Source organism: Rhopalosiphum maidis, chromosome 3 (assembly GCF_003676215.2).
Source record: "Rhopalosiphum maidis isolate BTI-1 chromosome 3, ASM367621v3, whole genome shotgun sequence".
NCBI classification, from domain to species: Eukaryota; Metazoa; Arthropoda; class Insecta; order Hemiptera; family Aphididae; genus Rhopalosiphum; species Rhopalosiphum maidis.
The window spans coordinates 51,568,546-51,586,823 of NC_040879.1; the positions used below are offsets into that span (position 1 = coordinate 51,568,546).

At 27.1% G+C, this 18,278-nt stretch overlaps 1 protein-coding gene across 1 annotated transcript; it reads right to left on the minus strand.

The window, feature by feature from the left end:
- Nucleotides 1–9,042: 9,042 nt before the first annotated feature.
- Nucleotides 9,043–16,188, minus strand: LOC113557951 (putative inhibitor of apoptosis). Its single transcript, XM_026963490.1, has 7 exons — nt 16,087–16,188; nt 12,155–12,373; nt 11,872–12,094; nt 11,212–11,424; nt 10,952–11,145; nt 10,811–10,887; nt 9,043–9,514 (listed from the first exon to the last, which is right to left on the minus strand). The coding sequence occupies exons 1-7, from the start codon at nt 16,186–16,188 to the stop codon at nt 9,043–9,045; spliced, it is 1,500 nt and encodes a 499-aa protein (XP_026819291.1).
- Between the last annotated feature and the right edge of the window lie 2,090 nt (nt 16,189–18,278).

Below are 18,278 nucleotides of genomic sequence, written 5' to 3' on the forward strand. Positions count from 1 at the left end.
AATTGTTAATTAAATGTACTATAAAAAAATATATGTATAATTATTGAAAAAAAATTAAAATTAAAATTAAAAAAATATTTCAGCTTTCATTGTTTGAAAAAAATTCCCCACGTTGAATAAAAACTACTAAAAGTGAAAAAATATGAAAAAATGACCTACACATATATAAAATGAAGTAAAAAATTCAAAAAATGTATTTATAGCTAAAAATGCAAAAATAAATTAATATATATTGAATCAAGGATATATAAAACAAATTTATAGATTAGATAACTATTTATAGGATCAAAGGAAAAAAAATGCTTAAGTTATGAACACCCTAGTTATGACTATAAGGAAATGTTTAAAGAAACTATTACTAGTTTTCTAAATACACACGAATGAGTATGGACGTGTAAACATAGACCTGTAAAAACTTTGGTAGAGGTGCATAGCGCATAAGCTATAAGAAAAATATATTTTTATGTTTTAATAATACCATACTAATACTAAAAATTCCCATAAATTAAGCATTTATGAAGATTTGTGATTCCTGTATTTATAGCAGATATTAAGATTTTAGACTCCACCTTTAGCAAAAAAGTTAAACCATTAATTAGAAATAATAAAAAGGTGTATTATGGACAATTAGAATATTTTAGATATATCCATAGATATTACAGATAATTATCATAAGTAATAATCATAGATTCATAGATATATTCAGTATAATTATAAATCTGTGGTAGTAATAAAAGTGTCAATACATATATTTCAATATTTGTATGATATGTCGATATATCAAATACCCTCTATTCGATCTCCAATTTATAGTATTATTGTTTAAAAAATGATAATAACTATGTCAACAATTACCATAAAGACATTGTCTTATACTTTTATTTTTATGTATTTTGGCCTTTTTAATATGAATTGCTTATTATTTATTGTTTTATGTTAAAATTACAATTTTTTTTTTAATTTTACAAGTAATTAGACATGTTTACTTTCAATTTATAAAGGTGTGGTATCAAAAGATACAATATCATGTATAAACATATATAGGCATCAATGTTTCAATTTGGTAGGTAGTATTGTCTATTAATGTTATTGGTGTGTAAAATTGTTTACTTTCAAGTGAGATAATAAATGTAATCATGGTTTTTTTTTTAAAAAAAATAATGGTTTTATTTCTTTGTAAATTGTTATAACATTGTAATTTTTAGTCACAACTCACAGTGATTTATTTCGGTAATTTTCTATCAAATTTTTTACCTGCAAGTATTATAAATGAGTAGTTATGAATCTTCTCCATCATTGTGATCTACTGTTAACAACAACATTAATACAATGTTTTATAACAATATCTGCTAATAATTTTGAATATCTGTAGTAAATAATGGTAATATTACTTTTTAACTTGGTTAAATATTGGTAATTTTAGTAATTCGTAAGATTTTTACTTGATTATATTCACTTTAGTACTAAACTTGAAAATATTGTATCAAAAAGTAGTACCTAACTGATAGAGATATTTGTTATCGTTAAAAGTGCCTTCTATAGGAGTGAATTAAAACTTGTAATGTAGATAATATTGGGGCAGTAATGGTCTAAAATATACTAGTATGTAACTTTGACGAATACAAATTAACTTTAAAATAAACTTAAATTTATTGTGAATAGTTCTTAGAATTTATTATGAAACCCTAGTTAACATGTACTTATAAACAATGCTCAAATTGGGAAAAATTAAGTAGAAGAGCTCAATCCGATGATTTAAAAACTGCGTTCCAAGTGTACAATTACTTAACACAGACCCATGGGGGGGCTTCGCTCGTTGACAACCTTAATAATATTTTAAATACCACTTTTTAACTACATAGATATTTTAATTCTACATTCATACTAGTTCACAGAATAGATATGTACAATAAATTATAGGCAAAGAACAGTATAATATTATAATTAATTAATAAGCAAACTACAAAAAAATATAGAGGGCCATAGAAATGATGATAATAATAATAATGAATTAAATTAATAAATAAACTATTATCAAAAATAATTTTGGTACTAAGTATAACTACACAGTTCACAAGAAATATTTTTTGTTTTTATTAATTAATCCTCCAATTAGAATTTAAGTTTAAATTTTGTTCTTAAGCTACTGCATAATATACTTTATAATGTATCTATTGTATTTGGCTAGACTAATATTAGAAACAATGTATTCTAATAAAATTTTTTTTATGTATATAAATTGTTTAAAATATCACCAAAAAACACAAAAAAAAACTGTTTTATTTTCAACCTTGATTACACTGCTGCTATTACTATGAATGCTTAGGCACTAGAAACACATAGGTACATGCCTGTAATAGACTACATGCAGTTAGAAAATTTCCTATAATGAAATTCTTAAAAACGGTCGGTATTGATTGCCCGAAAGTCACGATTTTTTTGTGTCACTAACTCTTGTATTTCTTTCCGTGTGCTTATTTTTGAATAGTAAACGAATCAGTGTATAATACTAAACGGTCTGAAAGTATGTAACATTTACCTAAGTTAATTATCTATCTAATAATTATTATTCATTACAAATAATAACAAAAAAAAGACAATCATAAGATGGAGAGATTGTTACATTCTAATATTAGCAATGCGTTCTAGTGGATGGTGTTACTATTGCACACGACGCGATGAGCCACTCGGGCAAAGCGTATGTAAAGGTTGGCCAACAGACAGCACTGCAGAATACAATTTACACGGTTATTTCAATATATTTTATTATTTATTATCCACATCGTATTATTATACGTTAAAATTATATTTTTCGTTTTGTCCGTTTGTTCATGTCTTAGTAGGTAACAATTCATTGGAGATGACAGATTTTTATGGGTATTTTCCACCGTGTGACGGGTAAATCAGTACCGGTATTATAAAATATTTGGGACCCTAGGGTGAATAATACTTTGCATCAAAAATTATTATTATTTATTATAGTTTATGAAAAAAAATCTTAATCTTACCCGTTTAAAAATAATTATTTAAAATGCCACTTAATCGTACAAAATAAATACATTTTTGTAATTTTTCCCATGACAAGTAGGATTAGAATATATTAGAAATGAAATAGCCAGGTTATTTCTGAATACCCGAAAAGAGAATCTATAGCAATCAATTTTTTCATGCTTTACTGGTTATTAATTTATTTTATTAACACAGGATACGTTATTAGGTAACCATTTAGAAGATATTGGGAGTATCGCAATCCAAGTGTTATAATTAAATGATTTAAATGTTTTATAATTCTAGCATAGTAGCATTACTGCATTAGTATAGCATTATAGCAGGGGTGGCCAACATGACTATGTACGCGAGCTACATATAATTATGCAATTATATCAATAGCCAAATTATCTAATCTGTACTTTTATACCACAAAAATAATAAAGATAACTAACATCCGATAAACAAATTAAATTATAAAATAATAATAAAAACATTTTTTTTTTTTATAAATGTATGCAAAAAAAATTAAAATTTTGGTTTTTGTAAATCAGACCACGAGCCGCATATGTCGGTGAAGAGAGCTGCAATTTGGCCACCCATGCATTATAGTATATAGTTTTAGACTAGCACAAACAACAGACAAGAACGACAAGAGCAGTGTCTACAGTAACGACTAATAATTATTACTCCTCGAACTCGTCGTACAAATGTTAGGGCTCAAATTGATTGGAGCACAGTAAGTGAAATGATTAATTTAACGTCTCCGCCATTTAGCCCAGCTCCTACAATGCAACAAAATACTGTTATCCACCTTAATACCTTATTATTACCAAGGAATCGCAAAGTTGGAAAGAGATGGTATATGACTCATCAAAAACTGGTGAATATTGTTTCTAATTATAAGGTTGGCTGTAAATGTGCAGACCATAAAAAAAAAAATAATATTCAATTTTCACAGCTTTATAAATATTAATATTTGATACTGTTATATATTTTCTACTCCAAAATAAGTAGTAAACAATAAATGTACATAAACTCCTTTAATAGTTTAACATGCATAAAATAAAAGTATAAGTACTTGAAAAATGATTACACTTTTGCCTAGTAATTATGTAGTTGATAGCTTAACTAACCTGTACTAAATTAATAACTTACTTTGCTATTCTGATATATTGTGAAATAACTATCAATGGATGTAACCTATAATATATTTAATAATTGATAGTTTTTCACATTTTGTGGTTATTGAATTTTAGGGCACGGTAATAGTACCTCAGGGCAACATGCAATCCAACATTACTTCATTAAGTCATTTGATAATAAATTATAATATTTATTACGTTAATGCTAGGTTAGACCAAACGCAAAATTAGTTTATCATTCTATTGTAAAATAAAGTTAAAGATATATTATCTGGATAAAGATGAAAAAAAACTATTTTGTCCACATTTCATAAATTTTAAACGTCATTTAAATGAAACGCTAAAATAACTTTTTCTAAATACGATGGGTCTTTGTTTTGTTTGCGACGAATAATTGAAAGGTGATGATTATGTACGGTTATCTACAACCCGTACACCATATGGTAAAACATTATTTCCAGAAAAGATTGCCGGGGTTCTCGGAGAAGGTATTACCTATAGTTATTATTAACAATGATGATCACGCTTGCGAAAAATGTGTGACACATTTGAACCAAATTGACAAGTTGGAAATAGCTCTGAAACTTTTTAAAAATGTCATGTTGCCATATATAAGATAAAAGTATGGAATGTTAGTAGCCGATGAGGATGTTGAGGTATTTATTATACTAAAAATAATTTATCCGCGCTGTTATAAAATACATTATTTTTATTTTTAACTTAGGCTGTCAAAGTGAAGAAGTGTGACGAACCACTGAAAGTATCAAAGTCTTTGAAACTAAGTGAACCTCGTAACATCCTTATTAATCAGGTTAAGAAGCCAATTCGATTTTTAAATATATACGACATAAACCATAATACAAACACCTACACCGCATCATCGCAACAAGTACTGAGGCATTAACGAGTACTGAGGCCACAACCACTAGAGAAGCGGTTACGAGTAATGATTCCACAATTTATTAGAATTAATAATATTGGTATAACTTTCATTTATTTTTAAAAACCACATACCTACCCATTGAAATAAAATAGAAACTGAAAAATCTATTATTAATCAAGACGCTAATAAAATATTAACTCCTGCAGAAATAAGAAAAAAATGTGTTTTTTCTATGTATTTAATAAGCAATTGATGAATATTTTTGTGGTACTTATATGTTTTTATTTTGTTTGATTTTACCAAAGTGTCCTTTAAACACTAATATCTAAGTAGGACCTAGAATTGAATTAATGTGTTTTTTACTTAATAGACCAAAAAAATAGTAACTCGGCTACAAATTTGAATTACAAATACATATCAAAATACAAAATTATATTATATATGTAATTACATAATTTGAGGTTTTTTATTTCGGTGCAAATATGTACTTGCATCCAAGATTATTATTAGTAAGCAATTTGCGTCACACGAAAAAAGATTCAAATGGGTCATACCCTATTTGCGCCCAATAGTATCTTTTTAGACAACATAGTTGCGTCCCAGCATAGGCTATATTTGCGTCCAAGAATAACTTATTAGACAGCCTTGTTGCGTCACATAAATAAAGTATAATCATAGCCTAAATTAATTATTACAAATTTTTTTATAATAGAACAGATTAATTGCATATAATTCCATTAGGTAAATTTATTTATAATTATACATTACATTATCGCATCACATTTAAATAAATATAAAATTATACAAACTATTTACGTTTAATATTTATTTAAGCAATATATTATATTATTATTATAATATATAAAAGTTAAAATTAAAGAAATCAAGACTAATCCTGATTAAATTAAGTCGAATTATTTTTAAAATATGTCCATAGAACATAGGCTTTTATATAAGTTTGTATCAAGTCAATGTTTTTATATTTTAGCTCAATCAAAAATTGTGGGAACTTTAAATTAAATTTACATATTGCATAAAATTTAACTTTTTAAAAATTTATCATGTTTCTATTGAAACAATTTTATAATAATTATGATAATTAAAAAAATTATGTTAAGTATAAGATTAAATCTTATTTGTGAAAATCTATATCTATCAATATTGAACTGTACTCAAGCACTGTTTTCATATAAATTATTATTTATTTATTTGTTTAAATACTATTAATAATTAATTATAGTTTAATAAAAATGTATTAATATAACTATCTTAAAAATATATGTACTCACCTTAAAATTAAGAACCATAGTTTCTTATAAAAGCCTAGGCTTTTGGAGACAAACATTTGTAAACTTATTAAAAAAGTATTTGTATATAGTATTTTTTAAATGCAAAAAATACAAATTATTATTATCAAAGAAATAAAAAGTAAAATTATTCATAAGTAAGAAATTATAATATTTTTATTCATTTCCTAATTGTTTGCTATTATATTCTAGATGTGTAAGTAAAACAGTGAATTATTAATGTGTTAACTTAAAACTGTATTTCATATTTGTGTGCTTTTTGTTAAACAAATTTATTTTGAAATTTTCCATTTGAAATTCCATAAAACAAAGTATCAGCGTAAAACTTTGATAGTATGTCAAAAAATTTTCTAAGACAGTTTTTAAGACCAATAATAAAACTCTAATTTTTAGTATTTGTAACTTAGCAGTTATATCAGTGTCATATTTTTTTGCACTTTTTGTTGCATATTTTTAATAAACCAAATGCATATTTGACTGTTTTGTATTACATATTATATAAATCCTAGTGCTAAATAACGCATGCAAGTGATATTATTAGGCAGGAGCGTTTTGGCAGAGAAAACGGTTTACTGAAAATCGTTTTGGTAATTATTTTGTGTCAAAACCACGGATACTTATATTATACAACACGTATCTTGCACTAATAGTATGACGTGTTATGATGTGGTTTGTGGTGATCATCATAATTTACTGATGAATTTTTTGCCCAGACAAGTCGAAACTTAAAATCACGACATTCCGCGTCCAACCGCGGACCACCTGTTCGCAGCTCAACAAGTGTCGCGTCGCGTGCCGCATTATGACTGTTGCCGCCGACGATCCCAACCATGTCGCGCCATCACTTAGTCGTTGTTCGCACCGCGCGAGAGCACTATACCTGACACGGCTACGGCGGTAGGTGCTCGGTGAGTCCGCGGTGAGCCGGTCAGTATAAAAGAACAACACGAATTTCACTATTTGTACGGTGTATTTTTATTGATGATAAACAACGACTACACAATAGCTAGTTGTCAACAAATGTCACTATGTCAGGTTATGCTTTACGCGGTCTTACGACTGGGCGACGTTGTCACCGTTGTCGGTAAGACGGTTCACGCAAGAGAGCGAGACCGCCGGCGGCCGGTACTCGACCGGACCGACTTGTCTTCCCGTCACACCCTGTGCTTTTGCAGCGCGGCGGAAGAGTCGACGGTGTCGTGTTGTCGCTGCCCGTGGTGGCGGTTGATAAGGCGTAGACCGGTCGCTATGGTGCCTGTACTTTGTACCGGCGACCGTTGCGTACCGTGTCAAACCAGCTCCTCATCCCTGACGTTTCTCGCTGTTCACTCCTATCGTCAAAGAGCGATTTTGTCATAGATTTCTGCACGACCTAGGAAAAGTTTCCAATCCCGTACACGGCAATCTGCTTCCTTACAGTCCACCGGTAAACGCATTAAATCTCTTGGACACGTCACACGTGATTTGCGTGACTGTAATGGTGTGATTTGTCGACCCATGTCCGTGCGTTGACGACCGTCGTCACCGTATACATAATATGCCGCGCCATATACGTATCATGTATGTATGTACTAGTGATGGGTCGAACTCAGTATGAAAAAAATTCGAACCGAACTATCAAACATCTTTTACTGTTCGAAAATTGAATTTGAAAATATTTTTCAAGCTAGACATACTGGCCACAATAGCTCAAAGACCAAATATTTGTTCAATTCTTCAAAACTTATTTAAAAAAAATAAAAATTGATAATCATTATTTATAAATAATTAGCCTATTAGTGATAGAAAGTTATAAGCTGTAACGGGCACTTTATATAACATTTATAATAATAATGATAAAATGTATTAGGTCCGAGTTCGAGTTCGACTTAAAATGATTCTAGATTTGGTTCGGTAGAAAATATGAAGGTGCGGTTCGGTTCGAGTTCAAAAAAATAATTTAAAGTTCGGTTCGATTTAAAAAATCAGGGTTCGACCCATCACTAGTATGCACCTATAGATCGGTACGCGCACTCAAGTCGCCAGGTAAAAAATGTAGTATTCATTTGATAATCGCGCCGTTCACCGTCCAAATACCAACCAAGGGTTATATCGAAAAATATGACCTAAATACAACCCAAAAGCGCAAAAAAATAACCTTTTTAACAAACCATAAACCCAAATATTAAGAGTATTTTATCAAAAGACATATTTATTTTGAATCGTATGTATTTTAAAAGAAAGACAATTATATGAAACGATTTACAAGTTTCGTGTTTCATAAAAAACTAACAATTAGTATTAAATCATTCATGTTAAATACTGCGGACTATTTGCAGAGTAGATATCATGTAGCCGCAAAGAAAATACGTCCGATCGAGTTATCTACATGTTATTATCACTGACGCTTTATTTATTGTTATATCTTTATTCTATAAATATAAAATATTATGCATGTATGCACATTCAATGACAACATGGTAATAACCATTAACCTCCATTATTTTTTATTTTATCATAAACATAATTTTAATAGTACACGTTGAATAAAAATATTAAAAAATAAAGCTATATAAGTAACTGACTTGTGCATTGAATATAAACACTAGTTAGTATTCAATTTTTTATTTAATTACAAACAAAAATTTAATAATACATTTATTTAATTAGTATACTTGTATTTAATGTATAAGAACATAATTATTAATTACATAATAGTATACTATGTAAACTGTAAAGCTTAAAAATATAATTGAATGAAGGAAAAAACATCTTCTCTACATATTGGACATTCATCTATTCCTTCTGCACATTTGCCACAGGTGTAGACATGTCTGCAGGGTAAAAATACTGTTGTCATTTCTTCTTTATAACAAACTTTGCAAAGCATTGGGTTCAATGTACTGTTGGATGACGTTTTAGAACTGCTTAGTACCAGTTTGAGATATTTGTCTTTTTTTATATCCTTGCATAAATATATTCTCATTAACCTAAAGCATATATTTCTACATATAGCGCACCGTATGAATGTTAAAGAGCATTGAATGCAAGCAATGGCATGGCCGCAAGGAATAATAGCAACTTCGATTTCTTCCTTACAGCAAATTTTGCATAACATACTATCTGGTAGTATATTAGGGCCTAGCTTTTGAAAAAGATGCTCCTGGATTTTATTAGATGAAAGTTTGGTAGCTTGTATCCTATTAAAATGCCTATAAAAACCAACAAAAACGTTTTAAATTTAAAAAATAATTACAAAACTAAATTTTTTATGGTATCTTCAAATGTTAAATACATTTTACACAGTGTGATGATCAAGTAATGACATCTGGTATAATTAATAACACATACTAAGTAATAAAGAAAATTAGCATGTGGATAATGCGCAGAGAGTTAAGACTTTAAAACAGAGTTTAATACAATGTACTATTGTAGGAGATATAGATGAGTGTGTTTTATATCTTACAAATTCAAACTGTATTTTTCTCCTAACATAAACCCATTTTTATTTTCATTGCATTTAAATTAATCAAAATAATTAGTTAATGATGTTACACCATAGACGTGTCCAAGGGGGGGTACAGGGTATGCAATTTCAGGTAGCACCATAAATTAAGAAAAACTACCCAAAAAAGGAGGCTAAAGTTCCTTAGCCTCCTGGGTACACATCAGGTTGCATTCAAGATCTGGACACGTCTATGTGTTACACATTAATGTATATAAAACAATCACCCAAAAGATGATATTCATAACTCCTATTCAACATTTACAGTTAGATTAGCCAATACTATCTTTGCCGGAATCTAAATCTTCTATACTAGTATACTACCTATGTTCAACAAACCATGCAGTGCCAACTAGTACTGGTTTAAAACATCGCAAGTGTAATCCTGTAAACGCGCAATACAGCATAATATAATTATTTATTTATTATAGAATAAAACCATTTTCAATAATAAGTATAAACTAAAACTTTAATCATTTATCTAATCTTAGTATGACATAAATATTTAATGAATTTATATTTAAAAAAATGTTATCAATTACAATAAATTACTCTTATTTAGAAGTGTTTATCCCTTAAATAAAAATATGATATTATAAGTAATATTAAATATTGTACCTAATAGAAGAATGTTACAACATGCAATAACAATATACTGTGGGCTTTGCTTAAATGATTGAAATCATTTTAATGTATTGACATTTTTAATTATATAACTACAAAAGCGTAAAAATAGAAATTTTATGGTATAATACTTCAGATTATGATTTTTCTGCCAATAAGATAATACAAATCTTGATTAAAACAAATAAAGAAAAATTGTAATCAGTGTTGTGGTAATACAACGTAAGAATAAAATACAATTATGTTTTTCGATGTTTTAAAATAAATTCTAAGTTCTAATTATTGTTAGATTTATTGAACAAATAGCAATTATATATTATAATTGAAATTAAAATATGTATTTTTTATTAAATAGTTACACTGATTCAATGAAACATACTTTTTTGTTGACCGTATTTTAATATTATATCCAATAGTAAGTGAATTTTTCTTTGCAGCAATCAAATTGAATAATTCCTACAAATAAAGTATAAAGTAAATTTCTAATATTGTTACTGATGTAAAAGAATTATTAAATTACTAGTTGATTAGATTTTATTATATCGCTTTTCACAGCATGTATCATATCACCAAAGCTTTTGCCTTTCTTTAATAACAAATAACTACAAGTTTTCGACCATTTGGCGTGTGCTACCCATGGTTCTAGGCTTTCATTCCAGTCACTTCGAGTATCGCTACAGTAGAAACAAGTTATAGTATCAGAATGACCATTGCCTAAAAACATATTTAAACATTTAAGTGAAAGGTCAATTATAATTATAAATATCATTATCATTTAACCCGAATAAAAAAATCCAGCTTCGCATAGGGTATGAATATCGTGTTGCAATGGTATCAAACATCTATTAAATGAATTGAGCCGTTTATCAAAGTCAATCATTTTTTCATGAAATAGCGGCTTTAAGAATATAATAATACCCTCATAATCTAACCGATCTTCAATATTTTTTTCCTCTATGCTAGATCGGTTAATAGCAGCCTTAACAAAATAACCTAAAAATATGAATAAATTATATAATTATTTCAAAAATGAATATAACATATTTTTTAACAGACCCAAGTCTATTTAAATCGCAAGATTATAGAATGTCCTTAAAATTTTACTATATTATTATTATTAAAATTAAAATTAAATAAAGTTTGTAATTACAATTTTATAATATTGTGTTAAAATATTTTTCAAAAAAAAATTAATTTATAAGTAGAATATTAAATAATGATACCTAGTACTCGTACTAACTGATTTTAATATCCGATTTATAATAATATTGAAATTTGTTGGAATTAATTTCAAATAATTATTTAATTAATGCATTAGTTCTCTATGTATGATGATTTTTTAGTTATAATCATGTTATTACACAAAAAATATTAATCTCAAAATCTATTACTTTAATTACACACCAAGTTATACAAATATTAAATTTATTTGTTATTTACTTTCGTGTGCAGTAACAAATGGACATCGTGGAGCATGAAAAGCATGTTTATCAAATGGAATATCATGTTGCTGCCAATTACCAAATTCTATCATGCATATTAAACATTTTACACGATCTTGAACCCCTGTGTAAAAATAACCAGCTTCGGCCATTTCACGAGGTCTTAAAAAGTCGACGGGCCAACCATGAAATGTTAACAAGCGACCTTTAATGAACATTATCTGTAAAGTAAAATAAGGATTAATTACAAAATATATTAAATTTATTTGATATTTACTTACAGTGAACATAACAAATGGACATTCTCGTGAGAGACGAACATGTTCACGTAGCGGATCATCGCTTGGTTGCCAATCAAAAAAATCTTTGTAACAATCAGTACATATCACTCGATCTCCAATGCCAGTGTAGCGAAAATTAGCTTGGGCCATTTCAAAAGGTGATAAAAAAGTTAAAGTCCATCTTTCATTAAAAGTTTCCAATAGAGCTTCAATAGACATCTATAAAGAAAAACATAAATATTAATTAGTCAGCATTTAAATAATAAATGCTGCTCTTCATAGGTATGAAGAGTAGGTCACTGGTCACTATAATGGATGTGTTAAATTTGAATGCGATGACAGATATCATTGTATAAGAAAAACGATTCTGAACGGAGATGATTTGTCAGTCAATGATAATTAGTAGGATATATTATTTTATTTCCTATATTTAAATTGTAATATATCGTTATTTTACACGATTTCGTAAATAATTAAATTTCATACGCTCATTAAATGTTTTCTATATTGACGCTGTAATTTTTTTTTACAGTTACTTGAAGGAAAACTTATGGATAACCTTGTACAGTCGACTCTCGATAATTCAAATCCTCAATAATTCGAAACCTTCGGTAATTCGAAGTAAATACTCGGTCCCTTGAAAATCACGCGGTAATTCGAACAAAAACAATGGAATTAAGTACACTCAGTAATTCGAAATTAAATTTTGGGAAAATTGGCCACTAACACTTGACAATTAGAATTATCATTCGTTCAACGCTCGGAAATTCGAAGTATATATATTCAAAAATGAAACTAAATTCAATGAAGCGGAAAATCATTACAGATTTCTTCAAAAAATAATAATCTTTTATAATAATAATCAAATTTACATAATATAATTATTATATAGTTTAATTTAAAATTTAAAAACAATAAATAACTCAAATATGTACCACTTAATTTACTGAAATAATTAATATGTACTATAAAAAAAAACAAAATTTTTTTCTTAACTCTATAATTTGAATTTTTTTTGCCCTCTCGTTATTTCGAACTACTCAACAATTCGAAGTTTTTCAACAGTCCCGTCAACTACGAATTATCGAGAGTCGACTGAATTGAGTTTTTTAACCTTAGGTATAAATCACAAAAATTTTATGAATTTTCAACTTTAAAATTCCTTTCAAATTTTCGCGATTTTGACATATTTCGTAACTATTTGAACTTTCAATGCTTATACATAAAAACTGTGAATAACAATTTTTGATTTTTTTTCTACGATAAGTACAACTTATAATGGACCTTGTATTAAATTTTAAAGATTTTTTGAAAAGCCAAATTTTTTTATCGGCATTTCAAGAAAAAAAAATTAGAAAAATCGAAAATTTCAACAGTTTCTAAATAGTTTAAAAAAATTCTAAATATTTTGAAAATTTAATCGTAAATAGGTAATGCTTATATAAATATTTGGTGAAAATTTCAAGTATTTACAATAATTTGTTTATGAATTACAGTAAAATCAAAAAATCGATTTTGTCGAAAAGTAGTTATGCATGAAAATTCTCGTTTTTCCGTTATTTTTTCAAGGTTTTTCCTGACGCTTTTGAAAACTACTTGAAATTTTTTACTTTTGACCCACCCAAAGTACTAACTTGATAAATTATCCTTTTCAAAAAGGGGTTGAAGTCAAAAATCAAAGCATTATAATTACTTCAAAACGTGATGACAGACACAAAAAAAAAAAATCACACATCATTGTGGAATCAATACATTCATCACTTCGCTCAGAATCTAAAATACATAAATATATATAATTTTAAATTTTAAAAATATAAATGTGTGTATACCTACATAGTTATACCTGTTATTATTAATTTTACTTATTATATTATATTATGTTAAAGCCTTAAAGGTAGGATTAAAAAATGTATATGTATATTGTATATATATTTAAGCTAAATAATAATTATCAATATATAAATAAATAGTATTTGTTTAGAAAAACAAAAACATAATTAAGAATAGATCAAATTATAAATAAATAAATGGATATTTGTTAAAATATTAATTACAAGGTGCACATCTTCCACCCATTTTTTTTTATAAAACATTTAATATTTCCAAACATTACATATACTCGTAATATGATTGTTGATTTCAATTAAAAAATGAAACTAAATAATTCATAATTGGTATCCTACTGTTGTAGTCCGTAACACGAAAAGTGGTCAGCGACCATCACGAACGGCACTAGTGCCAAGTGGCCGTTTCACATTAGTGGATAACAAAAACACATATGCCATGCGCCTATTGTGTAAACATAGCAACGGCGCGGTGCAGTTTGAGAGCCCATGGTTGACGTCGACCGGTGTTGGTCGATGGCGCCACCGTTCAGTTTTCGTATTGCGGATTTTAATAATATGTATGTAAATCATATTATAAAATACTTAATCAGGGGCAGCGCTACATGGGGACAAGGGCGAGCAAGTGCCCCTCCCCCAGCATTTGACTTTACACTCCATTGCCCCCTTATAATTTAATATTAATAATATGTAAATACATAAAAAAATTGTAAATCATTATTTAATGTATAAAATAGTATTAATTGCTTTAGAGTTTTTAGATTTAAGTTTTATTATTTTAAGTTTAACTGTTTTATTCAAATTAAATATGATTTTTTGCACATCTACAAATAAAAATACTCAATAAAGTTAATGCTAACTGCACATTTTCTAAAATCTCATACATTAAAAAATAAAAAAATATGGGCAAGTGTATCTCGCTATGCTGTATAGTAGAGGTGGAGAGTAGGTCACTATAATAGATGTGTTAAATTTAAATTTGATTGCAATGACAGGTAGCATTGTATACAAAAAACGATTCTGAACGGAGATGATTTGTCAGTTTAGGATATATTATATTATTACCTATATTAAAATAGTAATTTATTTTTATTAAATACTAGTGAAAGTTTCAAGTTTCTACGACTTAAACTTTTTGAATAACAACAAATATTTTAAACATTTTAGGATACATCGTTATTTCACGAGATTTTGTAAAAATTAAATTTCATGCGCTCATAATTTTTTTCCATATTGACACTGGAGTTTTTTTTACAGTTATTTAAAGAAAAAGTTATGGAGAACCTTGTATTGGGGTTTTTAACCTTAGATATAAATCATAAAAATTTTCGAATTTAAAATTCCTTGCAAATTTTCGTGGTTTGACATATTTCGTAAACATTTGAACTTTAAATGCTTATAAACAATGTGAATATAAACCTGTGAATAATGATTTTTGATTTTTTTTACTGTGATAAGTACAACTTATTATAAAGTTTGTATTAAATTTTAAAGATTTTTTGGAATGCCAAATTTTTTTTATCGGCATTTAAAAAAAAAAAATTTAGAAAAATCGAATATTTCAATTGTCAAAATATTTTGAAAATTTAATCGTAAATATATACATTTGGTGAAAATTTCAAGTATTATTTACAATGATTCGTTTTTGAGTTACGGTGAAATAAAAATAATGGGTGATAGAGTAGCCATAAATACCCCACCAGAAAAAAAATTGCCCGCGGTCCCATAAAAAATATCTGGCGCCGCCACTGTACTTAATTCTGTTTTAATTAAAAACTTTTTACACACAATAATGATTAATGCTCTGTTTTAGTTATATATTAATAATAGTATATATATATATATATATATTAATAGGTAATATTACCTATTAGGTATATATAAATTATATAATTTATCAAACATTAAAAATATTTGATGTAAATAACAAGCACGGCGAAATGTACATATAAATCAAGACAATCGAAGAACATAATCTAAAACTGTTATAAATTATTTTAAAACAAATAAAATAATAGAAGAATACCTTATCTTGTAAACGGCACAAGCTGTTCTGTATTTGGGGGCGCAAAGACGTCGTCGACGTACAAATAAAAGTGTTGAAGAACAATCTCGTGTGTTGGGAGCGCCGAACGAAATCTGACTGTAAAATATCGAAGACATATCTTTTCGAAACGCCGAATACCACATATTGCCCCCTCTCTCACAGCGCTGATTGGAGTTAGTAGACGCTCTTGGAATTATATATACTGCTGATAAAATGTTTACTACAGGTTTACAAAAATATGGCTTAATATGAGCAAGTCTCCTTTGCACCTCCTTTGGCCTGTGTTGACGTGTTGTAGGCGTTGTAGCTATCCAATTTCGATTGATCGATTTATTAAAATAATGTAAGTCAACAAGAAGTTAAAAATTGCTATATAGGTGAAATGAAGTTGAAATGAAATTATTTTGAGCGGGGTATCAAAAAAAAAAAAAACAATGGTCATAGTGCAATATAACGATTTATAAAAAAAACAAGTTAAGCGTTGGCATTGAGATTAATACAAGACTACTTGATCACATTTATACGTTAATACATTCATTAGTTTATAAATTATAATTTAATAATTATTATTTATAAGTTTCAAACAGAAATTAAAATTATATTCGTCTCTTCATCTTCGTAGTCCACTTATTTAGGTGTGTTTTTTTTTATTTTCGAAAAAAATCATCGTGATCACTTTACAAATATTTTGATTTAACAGTTACTACAGTTCATTTAATGATACTATATTGACAAAGTTTTTAAAGATTTATTCTTTTTATGCTTATTTATGTTAAAATGTTATGAATGTTTTTTTACGCATCGATATTAATTTGTTACAATAATCATTTTATATAATAAATTATTATTATTAAAATCAAACATTTATAAACAAGTTTAATATACAATGTTGATACCTACTCCCTGTAAATAATGTTTGTGGTGGGAGTAGGGAGTCTCACTTTACTTTTTGATTACAATGATACATATGTAAAACAAGTAAACAACACAATCATAATTATAATTATAATGTAATATAAATTAAGAAATAACCTAATTTCTCTTTTTGACATAATCAATATACACATAATATTTTTGAAAGATATGAAAAATTAAAGTATACAATTAAACTAATTAATAACTTTTTATAATAAATACATCAATATTCCTAGTAGGCAACTGTTTTTTTTTATATACCCAATGCATAAATGCATAATAATACGAAACTATAGGTTTATAATTATCCGATCATGATTATTGTAATATTGTATAATTTATCAAGCATTAAAAATATTTTATGTAAATAACAATCACAGCGAAATGTAAATATTGATCAAAGCGAGTTATAATGCCCTAGATAATATTCTCACCTTTAAATTTGATGATAGGTAAATTTACTCTAATATTAAAGCTAACATCACAAAATGTGTTCTGCTGAACGAAAATTTGCTATAATCTACATTAGTAAGACAGAGACAACACATGCGGGTATAACGTCCCCTTAACATTATTATTAACTATCGTCATATAAATACTAAATCATAGTATATTGTATTAATATAATTTAATAGTTATTTATATTTATAATTTATTTAAATATTTTATATATATATATATATCAAAAATCTTTAATATGTTATACTTTGTTAATAATATTCAAATAATTGTAATTATAAGAAAACTTTAAATTTGAACAAAAAAATAAAAACAAATATTTAATACCTTATACACTATACAGTAAAATATTATAAAACAAAGCCCTCTATTTAATATTAAAAAGTATTTTATAAATTAAGCAATTTCTCATACAAAAAGTACCTTTTAATATAAATATTAGTAAAAATTATTTACTATTTGAGGTTTTAGCTAATAAAATTGACGATTGATAAAATTAAGTTTTGAAAATGTAATACAAGCTTTATTTCATAGTAATATAATATTAATTGTTACCTATACAAATCATTCAAAATATTTCTGAAAATTTTGTTTTTATTAAACATTTAATTAAAATACATATGAAACTCGTATTTTAATTCACTCATTTTGTTTGCAATTATGAATATGACAAAACATATTTTTATTTGGTTTTCTACTTAGCTACGTATACTACTGTATAATTGTCGGAGAAGTCGAACAAATGGCATTGAAACTTTATCCGTGTATTTTACTCGTATACTAAATTAATAAATAATTTATAATTTTACTGAAAATAAATATCCTACACACAGAGACAGTAATTATTATACTATTAAAT

What these genes read in the sequence shown, in the direction of transcription:
- LOC113557951 (XM_026963490.1), bottom strand. Translation starts at nt 16,188, where the DNA reads ATGTGGTATTCGGCGTTTCGAAAAGATATGTCTTCGATATTTTACAGT. An exon ending in ATTTGTTACTGCACACGAAA is followed by an intron (nt 11,425 to 11,871) that starts GTAAATAACAAA and finishes TCATATTTTTAG; the next exon opens with GTTATTTTGTTAAGGCTGCT. An exon ending in TAATAAAATCTAATCAACTA is followed by an intron (nt 10,888 to 10,951) that starts GTAATTTAATAA and finishes CTTTATTTGTAG; the next exon opens with GAATTATTCAATTTGATTGC.